The 26,012-nt window shown below is 42.3% G+C and overlaps 1 protein-coding gene across 3 annotated transcripts in view; it reads right to left on the bottom strand.

Annotated features, from left to right (window-relative positions):
- Positions 1-26,012, bottom strand: part of ATP10B (ATPase phospholipid transporting 10B (putative)) — a 194,233-nt gene that overhangs the window by 90,051 nt on the left and 78,170 nt on the right. Inside the window, exons 2-3 of one of the 3 annotated variants that reach the window (XM_036423621.2) lie at positions 12,414-12,708; positions 11,230-11,424 (exon numbers count right to left, since the gene is read on the bottom strand). In XM_036423621.2, coding sequence (XP_036279514.1) covers positions 11,230-11,424; positions 12,414-12,688 — 470 coding nt within the window. In that variant the 5' untranslated portion in view covers positions 12,689-12,708. Of the gene's footprint in view, positions 1-8,730; positions 8,871-9,901; positions 10,580-11,229; positions 11,425-12,413; positions 12,709-26,012 lie in introns of those variants that run through there. The other 2 variants (XM_036423622.2, XM_036423623.1) reach the window with 2 other exon arrangements.

Below are 26,012 nucleotides of genomic sequence, written 5' to 3'. Positions count from 1 at the left end.
TGCCACCATGATGACAGGTATCACAAGTCCCTGGAGCCACCTAAGAAGTTGTAAGTCAGACCAGTCTCTGTCTTCTTTTCATTATTCCTTGGATCCCAGGAAGGTTCACTGCGACACTGGTAACAATCGCCTCTGTCCTTTCTTTAGACATATGCCTCTCTCCTTTACGATGGCATGTGGTGGTGAAGAATTGTAGGCTTCCCTCCCCAAGCCGGGATGCCTATCTCCCAGCTGTGCTTCTCCAACAGAGGCATGCATACTTCCAGGCACACAGCCTGTCATGCATGTCTAGGAGCCACGAAGGTATGAAATTAATGATTGTGGGGTGTTATTCTTAAAAATGAATTTTTTTTGGTAGTAATATGGCTTAGTAATTTAGCTGTCTTATAGAATTATGTTTATATGAACTCAAATACTATGAAATCAGAGGAATTTTAGGGATAAAAAAGGGTGACATGAAGGACACTGCCTTCTTGCATCAGGCCACTCTGTGTTGTTCTCCTGATCCTCTGGGTCCACTTTGTATCTTCAACTGTCAGGAGCATGAACGTGGAAAAGGCAAGGATGCACAGCCCTTGAGGCTCTAGCCAGAGGACCTGATGACTGGCTGAGTCCAGCTGAGGCGGAAAAGCATGCTCCTGCATTGAGTGACAGCCAGATGCAGCCAGCTGCAGGCTGGCAGCCACCTGAGAAAGTCATTCCCTGGCTAAGCCAGCCTATTTGGAACAGCTGACCCAGGTGGACAGGCCCACCCCACCGCATCCCCCTCCGCTCAGTGAGTCTGCACCTGGGAACTGACTGCTATTTTAATTTCATGGACTGTTCACTGATGTTTAAAAATGAGACAAATCAACAATGTGGCTTGGGACAAAAGACTCCATCTGGCAGATTCTGCCTCCAGGAGAAATTAAGTGGCGTCATGTTAAATGGCTTTCTGAGAGGAGACAGGGCTTATTAAGAGGTAAATAAACAGCAAGAGAGATTTGTAACCAAACGGATGTCATGGGGAAGCAGATAAAAGGTACGGAGGGATGGGGGGAGAAGAGAATGCTTAAGGTTTCATTTATCAAATACGTGGGTTTTAGAAAAAAGGGTTTCAAGGAACTGGAGTTGAGGAAATTTATCAGGAGGATTACTTATCTGTGGGACTTTTAATTTAACACAGGATGATGCACTGACCTGGGCTATCCTCCAGGAAGCTTGAATGTCAAGCTCAGAATGGTCAGTGCTGCTACCCAGGGTAAAAGGAAATGTCAGAGAGAATGAGTGCAGGGCAGGGATTAAGAGCGGGCTTGAATCCCAGCTTCACCAACCTATGCCCTGTGTGATCTTGGGCAAGTTACTTAACCGTTTGGTGCCTCTTTTTTTTTTTTTTTTTCCCCCCAATTGAAGGTAACATATGCACTTGCCTCAGAAGGATGGGGGATGTGACACAGATAAAGTACTGAGCTCAGGGTTTTGTACTTAGTGCTCAAAAAATACAAGCTTCTGTTATGATGATAAGGAGGACAAATGGCTGTTAGTGTTCTGGCAAAGGCTAAGCACTATGAAGCCAGCCCCAGTGTGTTCTTCATGCTGTAGGGACAGCCATTTTATGCCTGTGATTACATTTTATGGCTTGGGCCCAAGCACACAATGTACAAACACAAGGGACTCTAAAATCCAAACCTTTTCTCTAAGCCAGAAAAGAGGGACCCAAACTCAGCAGATCGAAGACTTAAGATGCTGGCTACTGAGACAATCTCCCAGAAAAGGAGACCCTTAAAACCAAGCCTACCTCTTTAGCCCATTTGGCTCGGTGGATAGAGTGTCGGCCTGCAGACTGAAGGGTCCCAGGTTTGATTCTGGTCAAGGGCATGTGTACCTTGGTTGTGGGCACATCCCCAGTAGGGGGTGTGCAGGAGGCAACTGATTGATGTTTCTCTCTCATTGATATTTCTAACTTTATCTCCCTCCCTTCCTCTCTGTTAAAAAAAATCAAAACAAACAAACCAACCAACCAACCAACTAACCAACCTAGGGCTGCTTAGCAAGTCCTTTTGTGGTCCCTGACACACTGATTCTAAAGTTTCTGTGGAGAAGCAAAGAACCCAGGATAGTCAACACACTATTGAAGGAGAAGAACAAAGTTGGAGGACTGATTTCAAGACTTACTATAAAGCTATAGCAATCAAGACAGGGTGATATTGACAAAAGAATAGACAATGGCACAGATGAGAGAGCCAAGAAGCAAACACACATAAATACAGTCAGCTGCTCCGATTGCTTCCTATGTCTTCTATTTTCAACCATATAAGAAGCTTGCTGAGAGCGGGGATGACCTGGATCTTGTAGCTCTCTACTGACATGGGATCTGGGTGGTGTTCAGTACACATTAAGTATTGATTCCTTGTAAATTTGTCTTGAACATGAGGCACCAGAAGGGAAGCTTTGCTAACCTTTAGCCATTTTAACATCCAATCTAGCTATTCTTGTTATGGACTCACCAGTGGAGACTTCCAATAATGATAATATATTATAATAGAATATACTATAGTAATATTATATATAATGTATAATATATCACATATAAATCTAATATAATAAATATAACAAGCTTATATCTATTGGGTGCCTGTAATGAACCCAGCACTTAATCTATATTACCACTTAGCTATCTAAAAATGAAACAACTTCTTTGTTACTACCATTATCTGTATTTCATAGATGAGAAACTAAGGCCCCAGTAGGTTATCTTGTAAGGTCAATGTTATCTTTATAGATGTGTCTATCAGGACATATGAGTGACAGCTGTAAGATCTTCATGGCTTGTTGTGTTCTCCTGGTTCTGTTTGGGAGGGAGGTGCAAAGCAGATGAGGCCTCAAAAGGTGGTGTCATAGGCATCAAGGAGGCTGGCTTGAGGACAGAAGCTTCACCTTTCCATATAGTGAGCTCTTTAGTGGCAACCAGAGGCCATAAATCCTCATCTGCTGAAGTACTCATCATGCTGACACAGTGCAGGGCTTTGGTGACACCAGAGTTCTTGCTTTATGACTCTTCCAACCATTGAGTTTCAGGGAAGACCTCATGCAGCCTATCCTGAAAGGACAAGCTGAATTGGCTCAAACAGCGTAGAGTCTTCTGTGAGCACAGGGCCTGGCAGTGGGAGGAGGGTAGGTACTTGCAAGATTAACACTTCCCAAGAGGAGCCTAGTTTGCAGCTGACCTGTGGGATGGATGCAATGGTTTACTGGTCCACAAACTCCAGCCAGCGGTGCTTTTCATCGTCATGCTTCAGATGACTGATGTTGCTTTGTTGTCCGCATTTTTCAGATTCTTTCCCCAGGGGCACTTTGCTGTATTACAGCTTGTAGTACAGTTCTTTGGCAAAGAGTTTGTCTTTTCTTCTCTGGTTCCAAGCTCCAGCCAATGGTCTTTCTTTCTTACTCCTCTAGCATCAAGCTCATGATGACTGTTGGCTATCAAGGTTATAGAATCCTCCTTAGCAATATTTTAGCTAACATTTTCTGAGCGCTACTGAATGCCAGGTACTATGCTAAGCATTTTACATACATTGTCTCATTTAATACCTGTAGCGACCCAAGATGTAATTATAAGGGGGAAATGGATTTGTGATTGTATTTAAATGTTTGAATAGCCCTGAAAAAAACCAAATTCTGCCCTGCCCATCATCTTATCTCTTTGGGTTCCCCAGAGAGCTGTTATTTAGAAGAAATAATAGCAGCATGGGTCCAAACAGCTGCTTTATTAATAGCTGCCCAAGAGAGATATTCTAATACATATTTTATGTTAGACATTGGCTTAAATAAAGTGGCTTAGGTTCTGGGCTAAATGAGACCAACTACATCCCTTGCTTCAATCTAAATCTTGGTATGAGTATACTCAGGTGTGGTGTGGTGTGGTGTGGTGTGGAAGGGGCAGGAGGCGAGTGGGGACGACAGGCCACAGAGGAATTTCCTGAATTCAGATTTCAAATTCTGCTCATAGAATACATTAGAAATGAGAGAACAGAGTACAGGACTTTGCTTTTAAAACAATGTAACCCTGCCCACTGGAAAATGTGGCTTTGTGAGTATATTTGATTTTTTATTAATAAAATAAGCAATTCCTCCCTTGTGTGTGGCGAGAATGTAGCAAGAAAAATGAAGGTTCAGGCTGGGCCTGCCCTTGATAAAATTAGAGTTGAAGTGCCTGGAATAATAATAAAAAAAGAATTACTTAGTGCTACTACTTATGCGCAGGCACTCAGTTAAACGATTTATAAGGACTATCTCACTCAATCCATAGATAGGTGCTAGTATTGTCTCCATTTTACAGATATTGAGATGGAGACTCAAGTGATCAGGCAATTACATATATCCACACATCTAGTTCTGAGATGACAATCCTGGGTCTGATATCAAAGTTCTTGATGCCAAGCGTCCAGTAAGATGTCCCATTTTAAATGTCACTGTTTGGACATTTAAGAGACTGCTTTACCTGCCACACTTTCCCATTGCATTGTACACCTTGTTTCTGCGTGACTCTCAAGCCCTCTTGCATATCACCTGTACATCTTTTCACAAAGGTACCATAGAGAGAGTATGATTCCCATTTAAAGACAAGACAAATGGGGCTCCAACTGCTTCAGCAGCCTCATCCAGGCCAAGCGGTTAATGAGTGACAGACCCAGGGGCAGGACCTCTGCTTCCTCATTCCCAGGCTTCCCAATGGGGGCCCTGGCACAGGAAATCAGGCCTGTTCTCCTGCAGCATCTGCAGTGATTTCTGGTACAGCAGCCACCGCACTTACAGAAAAGACAATCTCCAAGTCTTGGTCAAGTGTCAGGATTTAAGGAATTTTCATAGGAGTCATTCCTCTCCTCCATTTCTGACATTTCTCGATTCTGGTCCTTTTGATAGCAGCCTAGGCCACACACACAGCCTTTAGTTGACACGTGAACAGATGGTGACCCGAAAGGTGTGCCCTTTGCCTGGCTAAGTGCTGCTCATCCTTCAATCCCTCCTGAAATGTCACCTCTTCAGGGAAGGCTTCCCTTGGCCTGGATGTTGGTCACATGCAGATGAGTCACCATATCCCCTGCAATTGGTGGCCCTTGGTACATAGGCTACCAATGTACATGGTGCCTCCTGACCCCCGGACCACTGAGAGCTTCTCGAGGGCACCCAGGGCCCACAGTGGTGCATATACACTCAGTCCTGAATTAATATTTGCTAAACAGAGGAATAAAGGGAGCACCTGGCCCCTTAAGCACTTTTGCTACATTATAATACAAAAAATATAGGAACCGGCCTGCATTCTCTTGATCCCCACTCTTGCTACCTTACTGCATGTGTTCTAAATGCAAATAAAAAATTCACTAAACTATACAAAAAAGAATCTCTTGTTGGGTAAAGTTTCTAGATTCATTAAACAGAGCCCTGGGAGAAACAAAGCTAATTCAATTCCAAAGCTCATTTCTCCTTTAAGTCATTCCACGAATCTGATTAATGGGTTACCTTCAGACCACAAGCACAGCAGCTATATTAAAAGAAAATGCTCTAACAGGATTGTGAGTTTGTTAACAAGGCTGCTGGTGTTTGTGAGAAGAGTCCCTCACAGACTAAACATGTGTAGGCTGGATGATACATGGGGTTAGGTTGAGCAAAAGTCGAAGGGCCCTGGAATTCAATTGCACAAAAATGAAAATAGCTCCCCTCAAACAGACATCCATATCTTAAATGTGTGACCCTGAGACAAAAGGAATAGAGCTAGTGCTTGAGATATAAACTTTTCTGTTGCTTCTAAGAAAAAAATTATCCTCTTTGATCTTGTTTTCTTTGCCTGACATCCTGTATGTATCATAGATACTTGACAAAAGGAAGTGCCATTAAGCATCTGTCAGTTAATATAATAACTAACATTATCTGCATTTCCTATTCTGGGGTCTCTCACTACTTAAGAGTTGGAAGAACTTTAGGAATACGCAGTCCACAATGTCCCAAAATGTATATGTTCCAGTCTGTTAATATGTGGAAGGCAATTTATAAAGAGTCTAGGCTTGAAAGAATTTTAAGGTGATGAGAGCAATTTTAAGGACATGGAGGTGGCCTCTCTAATATCTGTTCCCCCTTCTCAGACACTATCTTATTCCCCACCTCCCTCAGTTTGGTTTTCCATCTTCTCTGGGTAGCTCAAATGTTTTCAGGGAAGCAGACTGCATATTGGACGCTGTGGCTCAGATATAACCTAATTAGCATAATTCCATCTCCTGCTCAAAGGAATGGGTTCAGGGATGGGCATGTGACCCACTGTGGTCTCTGACCTGTGAGGAGGGACTCAATTTCCCAAGAATATTTTCAGAGTCTCCTTCTTTTTCCCTTTGTGAATTATCCTTTGTAGATGTGAAGGCTGGAGTTGCTGCAGCCATCTTATTGCCACGAGGGAAGTTTGCCTAAGAATAAAGATGATACAGGGGGACTCAATGAAAAGGACTGCTAAACGCAGGATCTAGATTGCAGACTGAACTGTGCCTGATCACCTGCCTACCTCAGACTATTTGTAGTGACTTAAGTCAACAGGTATCTTTGTCATTTAAACTTGTTTGAGCTGAGCTTTCTGCTGCTTGCAGCGGAAAACATTTCAATGGACACAACTGAGTCAAACAAAGTTGGTTAGGTTACTTAAGAAGGGCCCATCAGAAACTTTAATATGTTAATAAACATTGTTGTACCATTTCCCACATTTATTTGGCTGTGCAGTTCATTCTTTCACTGTATCTCACAGCACAAGACCTAGTGTGACTCCTAAATTTTACAAAAGTATGAAGTAAGACCTAAGAGATTTAAATGACTTTTCTAAGTTATTACCATTGACTCTTCAGCAACTCAAGTTTGAACTGTGTGGATTTCTGTTTAGTTCAAAATGACACTATTTAAGAGTTGACTGTATTGGTAGGTAGTTACAGAGAGGATAGGCTTCCTGGCTCCTAGGCCTGCATTCTCCCTTGAAAATCATACCTCCTTTCTACCCAAAGAGGTTAAGAGGTTCCCTCATTGAAGATAAATCTCAAAAGAAGAAGATAATTATTCTTTTGCAGAGATTTCAGATTCCAACATAAAAACTTTATGTAAAATAAAATAGGTCTGAATTATTTGAAAAAAATCAATCAGTTACATGGTAAAACTCAGGTTATCTCAAATAAAATTATTAATTCTAGCTTCCCCAACGAAACTCAGGCAATCCAGCAACATCAGGCTTATACAGGATAGGGCAAAAGTAGGCTTATAGTGGTCCATATGGAAAATAACACAATAATTAAGAATTAATAATTCAAGATAAACTCTGTGTTCTGTATTCTCACAACTTTAAACCTACTTTTGCTCCACTCTGTATTTCCATATAGTAACCAGCTAGAGCTGAGTGGCCATCTTTTCCTCCTGAGATGAATGTGTGGGCACCTCTTGTTTGCCACAGTCCCCGTCATTCTCAATTGTACCCTAACGCTGATGCTAAGTGTCAGTTGTCATTTATAACTACACAAAAAATATTGCTTTCCTCCTTGTACCCAGTGTATTTCATTCAATTACCTTGTTGGCCCACTAATCAATTATTTTGCTATCCTGGAAAAAGTAATAAATATTAAAAAAATATTTCCAAGGTTCAGTATTCTTGCAACAACTACATTACAACATTGAGACACACAATAACTCTCTTTTCTTCCCTTACTGACCAAGACCATGACCTTTTCCAAACAACTAAGTGAGTCAATGATGAACAAGTTTCTTTACTGTGCACCTTTTCTTAGTCCTTCATGGGCCAGGGGGTTAGGAGGGCCAGCATACTATATTATTTTTGGGAGGGGGGCATGAAAGTCATTTTTTCTCAGAGACCATGTCTTTGTCCCTATTATTATAATAACTAAATATACCTTGGGAAATACAATAACCATCAACGTCCCTCCTTGTCAGTGAGCCATGGACTAATGTCCCTTTTTTTCTGGGATTATTCTCTGCTATTCCCTGGAAGTTGTTTTGAGAACAGAGCTATAAGAGCCTGGTCTCCATCAGACTGGAGCACCCAGCACAGGCCAGTCTGTGGTCTGATCTACACTGACATTATCCCAAAGAACAGCTCCATTATTCTGGGATGCTTAGGACAGAGGATTTCTGGCAGAGCTGGGAGAACAGAACCAGCCTAATTGAGGTCCACAGGCATTCCTCCCCAAGAAGCCAGCTTCCTGGCTCCCTATCTTCTCTGAAAACAACAACAAAGGGGAAAGGTGAAAAACAAAGCGATGAGTGGATTGGTGACAGGTGAAACCTGAGCTTTCTTCTTTCTTCAAAGTCAGTCTATTCACAGAAAGGCATCAGACCCCAATAGTCATCTTTCTTTCTTTACAATTCCTATTCACAGGCGAGGAATGACTAAATCTCAACTCTAGGTTGTGCCAACAACATTCAAAGCAATTGGGTCTAGCTGAGAAAACAACAAAAACCCAAACCAAAAGCATTGAGATTAATATTTCTTTTAGACATAGGTACGGCTGGAAGCTCATCTGAAGCTGAGGGAGAAAGTGGAACTTCTCTTGGGGGTGTCCTAGGGACGAATGAGTCACCTATGTTACATGTCTCCTTAGAAACTTCCCTGGTGACAACTTTCCAAGTGAGGTTGGGCTCAGAGACCCTCCCATCAGCAGGTCCAAGTCGAGGAAGAGGACCCCTCCTTAGAAGGAAGCAGACCTTACATACACGTATGGCTGCCACGCCCACCTTGAAGCAAGAATGGTCAGAGTGACTGTGGAACTTCTGCTGAGTTCAGGTTGATAAAGCCAGAGGGAAAGCATCAGACAGATAGTGCTCCTTGAGTGAGACATGTTCCTTATTTGCCAACAAGTCAAGTCCTCACCTGCCGGTGAGTCAATCACCTAAGGCGTCTACCTGCTAGCCCAGCATGCACTCGGTCCGGCAGCCTCTGCAAGCCCAGGCTCAGCTGCCTTGCTTCTTCCAGGCTACGTTACAAAGTTGAGTCACACAATACCTCTATTTTCTTCCCCCTACTGACCAAGATCACGTCCTTTTCCAAACAACCGAATTTGGTCAATTGCTCGATAGAACCTCTAAAAAACAATGACATGCATGAAATAACAACGTGGCAAGACAGGTGGTGTGCAGTTTTTGCTTTGGTTGGGGCACTATTCGAGAGAAAGCTTAAGGACAGGCTTAATGATGGAGCTAATACGAGTGTTACATTCCAAAAATAAAGCAGTCACAGCTTACGTAATGAGCATTTATTGTATGTCGGGCATAGCGCTAAGCACTTCCTAAGGATTATCTTGTGTAATTATTGGGACCACCCCGGAAGTGTTTCGATTCTATGAATGCAGAAATGAGGCTCAGAGATATTAGGTCAGGTGCCTAAGGTCACATTGTTACCTAGCGGTAGAGACAGCGTTCAACTCAGGCAGTGTGTCTCTGATGCTGCTTCTCCTAATACAACACTCAACTGCTCTCCAAACAGCCATGCCTCTTGCTCCAAAGGGGCTCTGAACTCTAATGTGCTCATGGCCACACAGGACTAAGAATACACGAGAACTGATGCAAAATTCTTAGAGACTGAACACATTTGATACAGCAAAGTAAATGTCATATAATAAAGGCCAAATTTTAATAAACAACTGAACTGAGTCAAGCCTCTATTTAAATTTTTGCTTCCTGGTTGTTGTTTTTTGTTTTGTTTTTGTTTTAGACCATAATCTTCACTGTGAAGAACTGAGCAGCTTCACTGAGATAAAATGATGTTAGCTCCCTATTCCACCCCTTCTCTAAAAGTAGCCATAGGGGCAGCAGCCACAGACAGAACAGTGCTGGGCCCATGAAACATCCCCCAAGGATTTTTGCTTCCCAAGGATTTTTGCTTTACCTGCTATAGATGAGGCATTCTCCATTGTTGATCACTTTATCGGATTTGTATCTCCGGAAGTCTTCCCAAGCATCCTTGACGGCAGTGACCCCCAGGATGATACAGATGGGTATCAGGTTCACTTCAGGCTGGAAAGCATTGACCACGGGGACGAAATTCAGAACAGCAATGCCCACGAAGTAGATATTGGCAAACCGGTGCAGCTGCTCAAAGATGTTCTTGGGCACGAAGGACAGCACAGTGTACTTGCTGGTCTTAATTTGGTTCCCACAGTAATGTCTGTTGGGGTTCTCTTTGTGGGCACATCCTTCGAAGGGCAGGTTGGAGACCACCACTCGTTTCTTGTCTTCTTTCCTTTTCCGCCTTCCCTTCCCTTCCTTTCTCATCTCTGCTCAATGCTGTCCGTTTGATTCTTATAGGATGGCATGCGAGTTCCACAGGAAGGAGGTTTCCCCCTGATCAGTTTCATTGTTCAGCAACCAGGCAGTCACGTCCCTGACATCTTTCACCTCCCTTCTCTGCTGAAAATTTCTCTCTTCTTTTACAAGGCATATTAAAAACAAGAAGCTGGTCCACAAACACCCGGGGAGAGATCTGACAAGGAAAGAGCTTGCAAAGAGCAGGTGTCCACCTGCCAGGCCACTTCCTCCTACTTGTCGTGACTCCACCTGTTGGAATGTAGACGTCACCCACAGGTATCTTTCGTTTCCAGCCCGGGCAGTCAAGAACAGGTGTGCCTACTCTGGGTCCTAAAACCGATCTGGTTAAGTTCTATAGGCAAGGATTTTTAACCAAGAAGCTCAGATGCTTAAAAAGTGGCATTCATTTTCTTGCTTGGGAGAAATTGCCTGTCACCCTCTTAAGATCTACTCCTCAATTTGGTCTTCTGAGATGATCCAATCAATACTAGAGTTTGATTTTTGAGCTCTTAGACTATTCCTGATAATATAACCGTTATGTTTAAGTATATGAGAGTTTATACACATGAAATGAAGGTTTCTAAGTCTCAGCACTTTTGACACTTGGGTTGGATAATAATTGTTTGCTGTGTGGGCTGTCCCATATACTGTAAGATGTTTAGCATTATCCTTTAGTAAGACCAACTAGATATTGTAGATACCAGTAGCACCTCCTCTCCAAAATAGCAACCACAAAATGTCTCCAGACATTGTTAAATGTCCCCATGCAGGGAAACCTGCCCTGGTTGAGAATCACTGAATTAAGTGAATGCAAGAAAATATATGAGAAGAGAGACCCACCTTTTGAAAGTGCTGATGAGTCTGTATGACCTATTTATAAGAGAGACAACAGGAGAATGATCCTCTTACCTTTCATAGATCTGGATGTGGGAGCAGTTTATTGCTCTATCAAAGCAGTACCGCTTGAAGTCCTCCATGCCATCCTTGACCATGATGATGAACAGCACGGTGACCAATGGTAACATGGTGATTTCCCTGTGGAAAACTTCCATGGTGGGTATCCAGTTCAGAATCACCAGGAACAGGAAATAGAGGTTGGCCCACCTGGAGGGGGCAAGCAAGGTTTGAGTGAACATCATGGAGAAGAAAAACATACTCTCCACACTATTTCTACTCTGGGCCTTTAACCAACTAAAATGAAGTTCTTTTTCAGTGTCACCTCGAACATTATGGTAAGGGCTATCTAGATTCAAACTGGGTTCCTATTGTTTACTCATTGTGTGACTTCCTGAGCCTGTTTTGTCTTGTGTAAAATAGGGATAGTACTGCCTATTTTAAAGGGCTCTTATAGATATTACACAAGCTAATATTTATGTACACAATAGAGGGTTTTGGAGCATGGCAGTTGCTCAATAAATGGTAGTTTATAACAATAATTACAAAAGTTAGGATGATATCGAAGTGCACATTTTGATTTACAATGAAAAGATGATATTGCATATGTCATCTCTGAAGAGTGGGTTGCACTTTTAAATTTTCAAGTGCATCTTGCTCCCCCCCTTGCCACAGTGCCTTTGTACATGAAGATCCGTCTGCAGGAACAGTCTCCTGGCTCCCTTCTCTGACTCTTCTCTGCCTCTTTTCACCTAGTTAACACATTCTCTTCTTTCAGGTTATATGTCAATGATCAGTTCTTCCTGGAAGTCTTCCTGGAATTTCTTAATGAGGCCAGATTTCCCTCTTCCTCTAACAGCACCATATGTCTCTCCTTGGGGAATATCTGAGTTATAATTTTACATCCGTTTATATAATTAGTAAAATTAATGTTTCTTTCACTGGACAATATACTCAGGGCAGCCTCTTTTTTGTTCCTCATGTATTTCTAAAACTCAACAGATGGCCTAATACAGAGTAGAATCTGTACAGAATCTCTGAGCAGAATCTGCATAAATATTTATTGAATGAATGAATGACAAGACTTCCAATGTACATGCATTTGGATTTTAAAGGAAAGGTGGCCCCTAGTGTGCATCACTGAGGTCCTCTGAGCAGCAGGCTTATACTTCAAGTGAGTATTGCTTGGCCAAGTGTACCTGTGAAACTGCTCCATGAGATTCTGGGGCAGGAAGGTGAGGAGGGTATACTTCGTTGTGCAGATTCTGTTGCCCGAGTATCTCTTGGAGACCTCTGCCCAATCTTGGTGGAATATGTCATTGTTGGGGAACACAATCCGTTGCCGCGTCAGGTTGTAGCTCTGCCTCTCCTTCTCTGGGGACAGCAGTGGTGTGGCTTCTGATGGGGACTGGAAGAGGACATCTCTGATACGCCACTGCCACCGGTGCCAAGATGAGTCCACTGACAGGGCCATTTCTGGCAGCAAGCTACGTGCTGAAAACAGACACATGAGGTCGCCATGGTCAGAAGAAATATGTGGTATAGTGGCTCATATCCACCCTCTGTCCACCCATCCATCCAAGGAAGGTATTGGGATACAATGTGAGAAAACTAGATTCAATCCCCATAATTCATTTTTGTTCTAGGCTGAGAGACATTGAGCAAATTATATATATAAAAGCCTAAGTGATCATATAACTGTTCAACCATTTGACTGGTCACTATTATGTGCACCGACCATCAGGGGGCAGATGCTCAACACACAGGATAGGGCTCCCTCCTATCTGGATCAGGCCTACAGAGATTAGGCTGAAACTGTCTCTCTGACATCCCCAAGTGGTCCCAATTGTGCGTTGGTGCAGGCCAGGCTAAGGGACCCCACCGGTGCACGAATCCATGCACTGGGCCTCTAGTCATATAAATAATACACAACTAACACTGTGATAAGTGCCATGAGAGCATTTAAGGGGAAGGGATTCTGATCACCTAGTTGCAGTTTCTCAGTAAAAGTATGGCCTAATGGTCTATGACCCCAGATATCAGAACTCCAGGTCTGGTTCATTGCTAACCCTGAACTGTCCCTTCACCTGGCTGGTCTTCAGTTTCCTCACCATAATGTGAGGAAAACTATTCTTAGTCGACTTTTCTCACAAGCTTTTAGTGAGGAACAAATTGAATAGTACATAAAAGTACATTGAGACATGTCTTGAAGGGAAAGGTATCTATTCTTTAGGTTTTCTCTAGCTCTAAATTTTTCTGACACCAATGATATTTTGAAGAACCCCAGTTGTGGCCAGAATCTCAAAGGACAGTGACAGGTGGTACAGAAGAGAAAGATTCTTTCCCAGGACATTCTAGGATGTGCTAATATGGTGTCCCAGGAACACCAGTTGGCTTTTTCAGAACTTATTGATCAGGGCTGGAGGGTGGGAGATCCCTTCCTTCCTCTTCACTCTACTTGGTGGTTTCAGAAACTGAGTGCTTGTCAAGTAGCCAGTCTCCCTAGACAGTGGACGAATACTGCTTGATCTGGGATATTTCTATTTCTGAGGTCTTTAAGTGAAACCTATGGGAAATTTGACAAGGTTCCTTTTAGCCAAATCTTGCTCAAAGACCCAGAAGGATGTTATGCAAAGATATCCTTGGTAAAGTTAAAAATTGTATATAATGGTGCTTCGCACAGGATAATTTTCTTTTGAATAAATGGCTGAGTGTTATTAATCTTATAAGGAGTTACCCCAGCTGTCACTGTAAATAATATTCACCTAAGGAGAAAAAAGATCCCATTGCTCGTTTAAATGGTAATATTTTCCCTTCCTGTTGCCCATGTGATCTGACCCTTATCATAATTCTCCTCATGACTTTAATCAATCCAAATGATTTTCAACCCACAAACCCCACGGCTACAAGAAGCTCTTCAGAGTCTTAAGTGAGTCCTTTGTAGCAAGCATGAAAAAATAAATGCAATTACTGATGCCCATCATGATGTGACCAGAAGCCATATTATGACATTTGACAAGCCAGAAATAATACTGTGTATCTTCTTTCAAATTATGAAAAATATGCCTCTTTTTATGGATTCTTTTTTTATTGTAAAAAAAAAAAAAGGAAAAGATAATTCAAGAATAGAGTGGAAAATGCAAATGAGAAATACTGCCTTGGCTAGTGCCATGCAGATGAGTCTTCTCACAACTTAAGGTGATAAGATCTTCATAAATGAAGAGATTGGTTTGACATGGGAGATGCAGATATTTTAGGTGGGGTGATTAAAAGAGCCCATTTATCATCATTCTATTCTTTATTTTTCTTTATTAACACTGAAAATCCTCAAATTGGGAGCTAATCTACAAAACAACTAGCTTACATTTTTCAAATTCAAAGGTCAAAGAAGGGCAGAGGGACTGTGTCTGACTTAAAAAGACTAAAAAGAGTTAACTAAATGTAATGTTTGATGCTGGATAGGATCCTGAACTTGTGGGAGATTAAAAAAAAAAAGGTATAATGACACTGTTGGGCAATGGGCAAGATTTGAATATAAATGCAAATCAGGGAAAGTTCACAGGAGTGTCCAATGGAGTACGCAGAAGTGAGCGGCCAAGAGTGGCGAAGGTTGAGGCTGGAGAGAGAGATGAGGGCCAGCTGGCCTGAGAACCATGCTTCCTGCAGAGTTTTAGGCAGGGAAGTGACATGATTAGTGCCCTCCTGGCACAAGTACTTGAGAATGGGCTGCAGGGGTCAAGACCAGCCACCGGGAGGCAGCTTCTTAATCTATCCTCCTACCTTCCTCCAAATAAACACTTCTTTCCAAAAGCAGAACAGAAGACAAAGGGGGATTGTGTAATCCTCTTATTGGATAAACCTATTACTTTCAGAGAGGGAGGAGCATGCGGAAGCAATACTTGCTGAATAGCTGTTGAGTTATCAAATAGCAGATGAATTATCAAATGGGTTTACAACCATGGCCTGGAACTATAGCAGGCCTTGCAGAGAGCCATATACACAGAACCAGCTTGTTTGAAAATGACCCCAAACCTCTTGTAGAAACATCTTTGTCGTCTTTGTCAAAAACAAAGTAAGTATGGCCACCACTTATCTGGTCCACCCTGTGTGCCAGGCGCTGTTGAGTGGATGCTCTCTAAAACTGAGATTTTATCGTTACCATTTCACAATGAAGAGACCCAGCCCCGGAGGTTAAGTGACCGCCTGAAGACCAAATGTACCCTAAAGGGACCAGTTAGGAGTTAAGTGCAGGTCTCTCAGGCTCCAAAGTTAATGGCGAGGTTGGAATTTTCCCCTTTTGCAACAGCAACAAAGGGCACTAAAGAAGTTGCCTGTCTCCTTGAGAAAAGTTCTGCAATGCCCTGTAACTTCTCCCAAGGCACTGGCGAGCTGATGGCTACTCTGAATATACTTGAGCTGGAACTACTAACCTAATTGTTTTTGAATGGCAAATTTAGTTGACTTAATGTAAGCCCTTATTTCCCACAGGAGTGATGTTATGAATAGATATTACCCTGTGGAAACCTCATGTACATAAAAATACTAACACTATTCATGAAATCATATGAAGGGAAAAAGAACCTCGCAAAGGCGTGCTTTTGCAAACACAAATACTGAATGGGAAGGCTACATTATAATTTTTATTCTGTTCTTTTTTTTTTCTTCTTTCTTTCTTTCTTTTTTTTTTTTTTTTGAAGAGGCTTTAAAAAACTCTGAGTGCAATGAAGTTTGAAATGAAAATGTTGGCTTTCTTTCCTGGCAAATCTCTCTCTAACAAGCCTCTTAAGCCCTCTTCTTTGCTCCAGGGATCTTTAAACTAAATTAAAATTAAAGTGAACTCACTTAGAAACTTTCCTTAGGAGCTGAGATGTCTGAAATGACTTCTTTCCAAAAGCAGAACAGAAGACAAGCTGTATTTGACTATGGAACCTGGGTTCTTGTTTTGTGAATACTCTGCAGATACCAGCCTTGTACCCCAATAGTTCCAGCTCAGCTCCTTGCTGCTTTTCTGCATGGGTGGTTTCCTCCGAGTTTATAGCCCTTATTCAGCTGAAAACTCCTTCTTTAATGTGTCACCATGTTGGTTAGCTTTTCAAAGAGAGATGTTCCTTTGGTCAAAATTGTAGCTCTGATGGACAAGCATATGATATGCATGTTTGCTCAAGGAAGCCATGTGATCAAAAGTCATTCTACCTCTTGACTAGGCACACTGCCTTGTGTTATATGGGTGGTGTCAGCTCACTCATCTGACAACTGGGCGACGCTGGTTGCAGTAAGTAGGCCAGTGTTAGTACAGGCCATGAGTGCCGAGGAGTGTGTGAGGGAATGTGTGGCAGTATGGGTGCGAATGTTATGACTGCAAGAGTATGAAGGTGAGAAGGTGCAGGCAGGCCTTCCTACGCTGGGGACAGTGTACACTCACGCTCTTTCAGGAAGCAGGACACCTAGGACAGGGCTGCTCTGTCCTGATGGAATGCTCATGTCTCCTGAGCTGTGAGGATTCAGAGGTCATTAGGGTGAGACTGACCTGCTGAACAATATTCATTCTATCAAAGGGGAAAAGCTAAGTTTATAAAAAGGGTTTGCTGCCTGGGTCTCACACTGACAGGATTGGCTAGCTAGCTTAATTTGCAAGGTTTAGGGAATGAGGAGGGTCTATGGGTGAGGAATACTTAAATGGAGACCTGAAGATGCCAGGGTGCTTAACTTATCCTGTGCAGAAGATAGAGAAATGCCACGGGAAGAAGGGGTCCAGGGAGATGGAAACATTGCTAGTCTGAGCAATTAAAACAGCCATAAACCAAGGACAGACAGACAGACAGGCCGGTATTTCTGGCATGAGCAATTAAAACAGCTATAAACCAAGAACAGAGATATTTTTGGTCTGAGCAGTTGGGAGATCTAAGCCAAGTCCAACCAGTAAGATAAGGGGGAGAGAAACAGAAACAGGGGGACACCACGTGGGCTTTGAGCTTTGAAAACTAATTCTATGTAGCAGAATGACCAATGAGGAAAACATAGGGGTCCCAAATTAAGGAAAGGGACCAATAAGAAAAGGTCAGATTCAAACAAAGAACCACAGCTGATATAAACTGGAGACCAAGGGACACGAGGTGGGGACCTTTTGATTTTCCCATTAGAGAGAGAGAGCAGGTTTTCCCCAGGGGGTCCCATTTGGAGACACTCCTGTCCAGATGGAGTTTGTATCTGCTTTCAATAAACACCTACATTTTTTATTAAAGAAGGCTTTTTGTCAGTGAGTTTATTCTTCAAACTTTGTGAGGACAAGAATCCATGGGAAGAAAAATCGGCACCCGAACCCCACATTTCAACACCATGAAGGAAGGAGCATGGAATGGGGTGGGGTTCTGAATAGGCTGCTTCAGTACAACTCAAAATGTCTGACGACACTTCTGGAAGTTAAACTTTTTAACACTGTCCATTTAGGCCAGTTGTTATTATCTTTAGATTCACTGATGAGAGGTTAATGCGAGAGTGAGGCAGAGCTGCGGCTGTATGTTGAGCAGCTGTGATGGGCCAAGTTCAGGCTGATGGGTGGGTTCACAGGTGGGGTTTGCAGAGATAATGCAGAGCAGAACTAAGACACCAGATGCTAGAAACCAAAATCAACAGTAATTAATATAAATGTGAGAAGTCCATCTGAAGGCTGACCTGGGCTCCTTTGATATTCACAGGGTAAATATTTGCATTTTATTACCTACTGCTGATTCAATGGTCTAAAGCAAACTCCCCCAAACTTGATAATCTTACTGTTTATTAAACATTCCATTGATATGTCTGTTCTCATTCCTAAAAGGCAATTGTGTATTCTAGTAAATAAAAGCAGTTGGGAATGGAGACTCAGTGGAACTTGACTCCTACAGTTAAGTTTTCCATGGCTTCCCCCATAATTTCAAAATTATTATTTGTCTTGTGTTTTAATTTTGCATCAGCTCTTTCTCCAAGCCTTTGAACCTGAAAGCCACACTGGCCATGGCTTTTCACAACCAGAGAGACACCGGAAGGCTCCTGATGACCTGGCATGCTCTGGTTCTGATCCCTTATGTGGGCATCTGCTCGTTGGCCTTGGATTCTATGAGATGTGCTGATTCCTCTCAGCATACCCTCCTTAATAAAACACAACCAAGAAGCAACTCCATACCCAGGCCCTCGCCTTGACCTATCATGACACTGTATAGGCAATTAGATCCAAACTTCCTGAGCTGAAACCCTGGCTCTGCACTTATTAGCTGTGAATCCTAGTTATCTGCTTAGTCTCTCAGTGATCTTACTTGTGTGAGGATAGTAATGCTTACTTCCTGGGGTTATGGGAGTTCTATGAGATAATAGTTCTAAAACATTACAATGACTGTCCCATAGGAAGTGCTTTCTTTGACTAAATACATTAAAAAACACACATTTCAAGCAATTCATGATACTTATGGACATGTGTTAAAAATAAAAAGTTCCTGATTTGGATTAAAATCTGTGTTTATACTCAGATGGGTTATTATTTACTTGAAGATTATATTTCATGGACTATCACCCATAATAAACACTAAATTTACACAGGCCAACAACATAAAGATTAAATAATATAATTTAGTTTACTTCTGGTTATTCCATCTTTTCTCTTCCCATTGGTCATTGTAGCTCCCTGTGAACTGATATGGCTGGTGTACTCACTGTTGACAAATGGACTAACTGTTGGTTGCTACTAAGCTGCTCCCAAGGACTTGAAATATTCATTTCAGATGAAACAACCTCTCTTCTGGGAGCAAACATGTCAAAACACAGAGAAAAAGACTCAGGGACTAAAAAAAAAAAAAGTAAGGCATGCAGAATAGGACTTGCCATACCAAATAGAGCAAATCTTATTTACAAATGACCTCTCAACCCTGAGATCAGGCCAAATAAAGAAGCATCTGTCATCTTTGGGAACATCCAATACTTCTCACCCTGACAAGAGGTCTCCAAAGACCAGATTCCATTTCAATCTAATTGGCTCCTTGCCCTTTTCCTGCCTTTCTCCAGCCATGCACAGCAAGCTACACCATCGTGGGATGGCAAGCAAGCCCAGAGATGCGAGGCATCCGCCCAGTGCAGCCAGGAGGCAGGGCAGAGGCTCTGCTAATTAAAGAACAACCCGGTGCCTTGATTTCAGCCACAGACTATGTTGCCTGAATCTCAGAGCACCTGCTAATGGCTGCATTTAGGCAAAACTTTCCCCTCCATTGGGGCATTGCACAGAGATCTTCTGAGTAAACTATCTAACCTATGCATGTATCTCCTGGTAAAGCCCTCCTTAATGTTAGTGACTGAATTTTCTAAGCTGCAAATGAGCAAGAATGAGTGTATGAGATGGACAGTACATTTTTCAAGCAGTGATGTCATGGGAAATTCAGACTAAGTGTTATATCCTTTCATGCTTCTCATAAATATTCATCAAGCATATATTAAGGTTGAAATGCCATTGTAGAAGCTGATGACACAGAATGGATGTGTAGATGAGATTCTTGTCCATGTGAAGCTTCATTTTGGTGGAAGAAAGAGAGGACAATGAAAAATAAACAAGATCCTATCCAATGGTGCTCAGTTCTCTGAAGAATTAAGCGCGGAGAGGACCAGACTCATGAGAACAGTAGATAACTCTTGCTTTTTATGCACTTGGAACAATCCTAAACATTGGCTTGTAACAACTTCTTTAACTGTCACAACCTTATCATTTTGATGAGAAAATTGAGGCAGAGAGAGGTTAATCAAGTTTTGTTCCTATCCTTGATTGGCAACTCCATCCTTCTATTGTTGGTCAAAAACTGTCATGTCATTTTTACTTCTCTTTGTCCATCTGCCTCTCTGTTGGACCCTATCCTATATAAGAAAAGCCTAATATGCAAATTGACTGAATGGTGGAACAACCAGTGGAACGACTGGTCACTATGATGCACATTGACCATCATGGGGCAGACACTCAATGCAGGAACTGTCCCCAGCTCCCAGCCCGCAGGCCCCAGGCCAGTCAAGGCAGGTGCCAGCAGGGACCACCACCCGCCCCCAATTGCCCCACAGATTGGCCCTGATCACCGGCCAGGCCTAAGGACCTTACCTGTGCATGAATTTCATGCACTGGGTCTCTAGTATCCAATAATATACAATTAATTGGAAAATATCACCTTATTTACCTCAATATATGAATACAGAGTCTGACTACTGCTCACCTCCCCCACTGATACATCCTGGTCTGAGCCACCATCATCTCTCAACTGACTTGTTGCAATAAACTCCACATGTCCATTCTTGCTCCTTACAGTCTATTCTTAAAAGAGTAGCCATAGCTTAAAAATTTGTCATTTCACAACTCTGCTCAAAATGCCCCAATGGGTTCCTACATACTCAGAGTAGAAGTCCTTTATGTTGGGATTCCTTAGTAACTCTCTTCTCTGACCACTTGTCTAAGCTTACTCCCCTCCTGCTTGCTCTACTGCAGCCACACTACCCTCCTACTTGTTCCTAGGTCACTTTTGCCACCTCAAAGCCCAAGGACCTGCAGTTACCTCTGTCTTAATCCCCACTAGTCCCCCTTTATCCAGCCTGACTGTCATTTTTTATTAGGAATATCCCTGACCACTCTATTTTCCAACATTCTTTATCATTCTTCCTTACATTTCCCCCCCAAAAGATTTATCACCATCTGATATATATATATATATATATATATATATATATATATATATATATATATATATATATTTTTTTTTTTTTTTTTTACTATTTTTGTTTTTGTTTATTGCTTGCTTTCCACTACTACAATTTAAACTACAGAAGGGCAGGGATTTTTGTCTCTTTTATCCATTCTATTTTTTAGATTGCTTACGATAGTTTCTTGTGTATAGGAGGCACTTAATAACTATTTAATCAATGAATTAAGGAAGAGGACCTGTTTTTATGACATAATAATGAAAAGAAATTAAGGCTGAAACCGGTTTGGCTCAGTGGATAGAGCATCGGCCTTCGGACTGAGAGGTCCCAGGTTCAATTCCGGTCAAGGGCACGTACCTTGGTTGTGGGCACATCCCAGTGGGGGGTATGCAGGAGGCAGCTGATCGATGATTCTCTCTCATCGATGTTTCTAGCTTTCTATCCTTCTCTCTTCCTCTCTGTAAAAAATCAATAAAATATATTAAAAAAAAAGAAAAGAAAAGAAATTAAGATTGAAGCCTGATGAAAGAGGGAGAGAAAGAGAAATGACTACAAATATGATAAAGAAAGGAAGGAGTGTTCACAGGAAAAGTATTCTTTGAAGCTAAGCAAGAGAGAGTAGTCATAAAAATAGCTTGAACATATGCAAATAATAAAATAAAATAAAGCCTGGAAGTATGCTTTAGTTCATTTGAGCTCACTAATTCCTGAGATTAATCTTCACTGATTCCTGAGATTAATCAGTTACCTGCTCAGCTCACTAAGAATTCCTGTGATCTGGGAGAAGCAACTCTCTCTCTCTAGACCTTGGAGGTAAGATAAGGGCAGTGCACCAGCTCTAACTGCCTTGGACTGTGTCACAGGCTTATCAAGGAATTCTCAGAGAATGTGTGGGCTCCTTATCGCAGACTCTCCCAGTTGCCATGTTGGTGGGAAGAGCTGCTGGGAAGGAAATGGACTAATCTATGAGTCTGAGATATATATATATATATATATATATATATATATATATATATATATATATATATATACACATATATACATATATATATATATATATTTATTTTTTAAATATAAATATGTATTTTTTTATTGATTTCAGAGAGAAGAGAGAGTGAGAGAGAAATATCAATGATGAGAGAGAATTACCGATCAGCTGCCTCCTCCATTGCCCTCACAGGTAACTGATACTGCAAACTGGGTATGTGCCCTTGACCGGAATTGATCCCAGGACCCTTGAGTCCACAGGGTCTCTACCCACTGAGCAAAACCAGCCAGGGTCGAGTTATATCTTTACCAGACTGAAAACAGGCCCTGCACTAGGACGTTTTCCTCTTCTTCATTTTTGGAGCTCTGTAGGAGAAGGTGTTTCGAGAGGAAGTGTATGCTGTAGGCTGATCTCAATCACAGAATATGGGTTTGAGGAAAGTTTACCTTTCCCTAAACCACAGAACAATGCCAGGCAGCGTCAAGAGAGCTGCACGAGTCTAACTCAGATGGTGCGAGCTCTGGGTCTCAGCCTCGACGTGGTCAGTGTTACTCATGGTTGCTTTAGACACTTCCTCTGTGCAGTGGATGTACTGACTGTTAATGCTAGGGAGGAGTGCAGGAGTGGGTGTACTGACTGTTAACGCTAGGGAGGAGTGCAGGGCTTTCCTTAGGAAAGTTTCCTGGCATGTGGGCCCAGTGCCCCGAGAGCCCAGAAGAGAAGCCCAGGCAAGACTATTGTGTAACCAAAGGTGAAGCAGGCTCAGATATCTGTAGCAGCCGGGGTATATTTGGAAACACATTTTCAACTTCAATTTACACCAGCTCATGAGTGGAGTGAAATCATTACAACGTGTTAGCTCTTGTTCATTCAGTCCCAGACAGCTGGCTTCGTTCATCCGATACCGTCAGGGAATGTCTCTAGGACTGGGGCATTCGAAGGCTGCTGCTGGCATGTGGCTCCCTAGAGTTTGGGATTTCCTTAGTCACAGCACACTGAAGTGCCATCTTCCCATCTTGTGTGGAGATGGAAGGTTGGAAAAGGAAACAGAATAAGTGAGCGAGAGAGGGATAGAAATAAAGAGATAGGGAGGTTGAGAGGAAAGGAGGGAAGGATGTAGGAAACCTATTACACATCAGCATTATATTCAATACATTAAAAGCCTAAACTCCTATGTGGTCTGGGCAGGCCTTCTGTCATAAAGACTAGCCAGGCCCTATGTGGGCTGGTCCTCTGTGAGTGAGTGTGACTGCACAGGGATGTTCTCCGACAGGCGAGCAGGCGGCTGCTCCTGACACCTTTGCTCGTGTTTGACTTGGGGGTAAGGTAACATGAAGTGGGTCTTTCATAAGCATGAAGCAATGACTTTCTGGGCACCTAGCATTGGGATGGAGAATCCAATAAAGTGGTACTAGGAGAGACGTAAGATCAAGAGGTAGATGGAGATCCTGGCTCAATATAAAGTTTTCATTGCTACTTTTTTTGTTGTTGCTACTTTTGAACACATTCATTCATTCATTCATTCAACACATATTTATCAAGTACTGATAATGAAGCCTATGATTTATTAAATGCTAAATCTACTCAAAGCACTGTAATAAGACCTTCATTAGTCTTATCCACATATCTGCCCATCTTCCCATCTACCCAATAACAAATGATTACTAAGTGCTTGCTATATGTCAGGCACTAGGGACATAGTAGTGAAGACAAAACAATACAAACAAAACACACAAAACCCCTGTCTCCAAGTGTGCATGTGTCTCTGTGTGTAATGAGCATATATAATTCAGCAATGATAAATGCTATGAAGAAAAAATAAAGCAGGTAAGGGAACTAGGTAATGGGGTGTGGTTGCTATTTAAGCAGCGAGGTCAGAAAGGCCTCTCAGACAAGCTGACATCTGGACAGGGACCAGAAGTGAGGGAGTAAAGCCATGAGGGTATCTTGGGGAGAATACCAGGAGAAGAAAAGAGCCAGTGTGAAGCCAAGAGGCAGAAGCATGCTTGTCGTTTTTGAGAAGAACAGGAGACGAGTGTGGCTGGAACAAAGAATGGAAGTAGGATGAATGGCTTGGGGGTCACTGAAGTCATATTACCACTTGAGAAATCATGGTGGTTTTAGTAAAAGCCACTTACACATACACATGAAGTTAACTCAGCTTAAAAAGAGGGACAACAATATCAAGTACTGGGAAGGACTTGGAATAACTGCAACTCTCAGAGAATGCCAATGCCAATGTCATTGCAAAATAGAACAGCTGGCTTGAAAACCAGTTTGTCAGTTTCATATAAAGTTAAATAAATACCATACAACCCAACCATCCCACCTCTGTTATTTACCCAAGAGAAAAGAAAACATATGGTCACACGAAGAAACCGAATACAGATATTTACAGTAGCATTCTTCATACTAGTGAAAAAGCTGTCATAGATTTACATTATGGACTGTTAGCCATAAAAAGGAGAGGACTCCTGATAAACTCAACAACATGATTACATCTCAGAAGCACAATGCTGTGTAAAAGAAGTCAAACATGTAAGACTCTTACATACCATATGATTCCATTTATAGGCTATTCTCAAAATAGGGAATAGTGTGGTGAGAGATACCGGATCAGTCGTTTCCATTGGCCAAGGCCAAGAGCAAGTTCAAGGGGAAGGGACTGACTGCAAAGGGGTCTGGGTACGAGGGAACTTTTGGTGGTGATAGAAATGTTCTAGATCTGGACTCTAGTAATGGTTCTAGAACTATATACATTCTAGAACTACATGGTTCTAGAACTATGTATGATCGTGAAAACTCAGACTGTACATCTAAAATAGTATATCAAAATTACAGCCTAATGTAACTGGAGGAAAAAAAAACCCTCTAACATGTAAGACAGATATCAGAAGAGCCTTTGAAATTATAGCAAAAATGCAAAGGCCCAGATGCCACCCCATCCTCATCCTGTGAGATTCATAAACCAGCAGCATAGCTCATCTTAAATTGGCACAATCAAGCACATGTGCCACACACTCATACACATGTCAAAAGTAACTTGGACCAAAGGTGACTTTTGTCTCTAGGTCAACTGCCAAAGCTACTCCTGCATGTGCGGTAACTGTACTGACCTTTAGGAGAACCTTAAGGTGATGCCTGCAAGTTTGTAAACCATTCTGGGCCTGGACACAACTTGTTATCTTACAAACAAGGCATATCTTTCCATTGTCCGTTTTCCAGGTGTGGGTTATCTCCCCATAGCGTCCACTCACAGGACAGTAAAAAAACCCCCCACACAAAACTGTCATCCTTTCCCCGAGCATCTGAGTCAAATATCTGAAGGGCTGCTGGAGTTACATGTTTTTTTTTGTTCTTTCTAATACTAAACAACTCCAGTACTAGACTGAGTTTTCTTCCCTTCTATAACCCGTCCAGCAATGGCCTGTGGCATCCACTCAAACAAATGCTGAGTTAGCACTAGCTGTCCTTGAGTTACATAACAATCTTGGTGACTGCAAAGTGGCAGGAGGCCCTGACTGTCAGGAATTCCTGTGCAGGTTGTGCTTTTCCAGCTGAGTTCTGCAGGAAGAAGCAGGGGTGGAGGTCTCCTGATTCCTGCGTGACCTCATTCCCCAGCATGTCACTGGTCTGCTTTGGGAGATCACCATCCCTGGATAGCCCTCTGACCAACGTGCCTCCCATTTCAAAGGACCTTTATAAGTTCCCTAATCCTCACTTCCCTGGTCCCTAGCCTCCACCGGGGAGCTATTCAATCTAAAGTAATGATCTGGAAGAAGTTGTGCACTTATTCTGCAGGCAATCTCTGCTGCCTCCGCAAGTGGACTGAGCCATCTCCCACGCTTGTGCAACTTGTGCAAACAGCTCTCTAGAAAGCAGTCACACCTTATGAACTGTTTGGCGGGGGACTGGGAGGTGAGGTCGCGGGGAGAGGGAGAGGTAACCACATCACCAACTGTCAGCAGCTGCATTCTCTTTTACCTGGAAGGACTAGATAAGGAAGGAGGGATGAACAGCTCTGAAGAAATGCTTCTGGACATTTAGCAAACAATGGCTACATAGAACCATCTGATGCCCCTCATTTTGCTAATACCATTAGTCCAATAAT

The sequence above is a fragment of the Pipistrellus kuhlii genome, unplaced genomic scaffold (assembly GCF_014108245.1).
Source record: "Pipistrellus kuhlii isolate mPipKuh1 unplaced genomic scaffold, mPipKuh1.p scaffold_m20_p_8, whole genome shotgun sequence".
Classification (NCBI taxonomy): Eukaryota; Metazoa; Chordata; class Mammalia; order Chiroptera; family Vespertilionidae; genus Pipistrellus; species Pipistrellus kuhlii.
The sequence above is the reverse complement of the archived record's forward strand: the minus strand, read 5'-3'. Positions and strand labels throughout refer to the sequence as shown.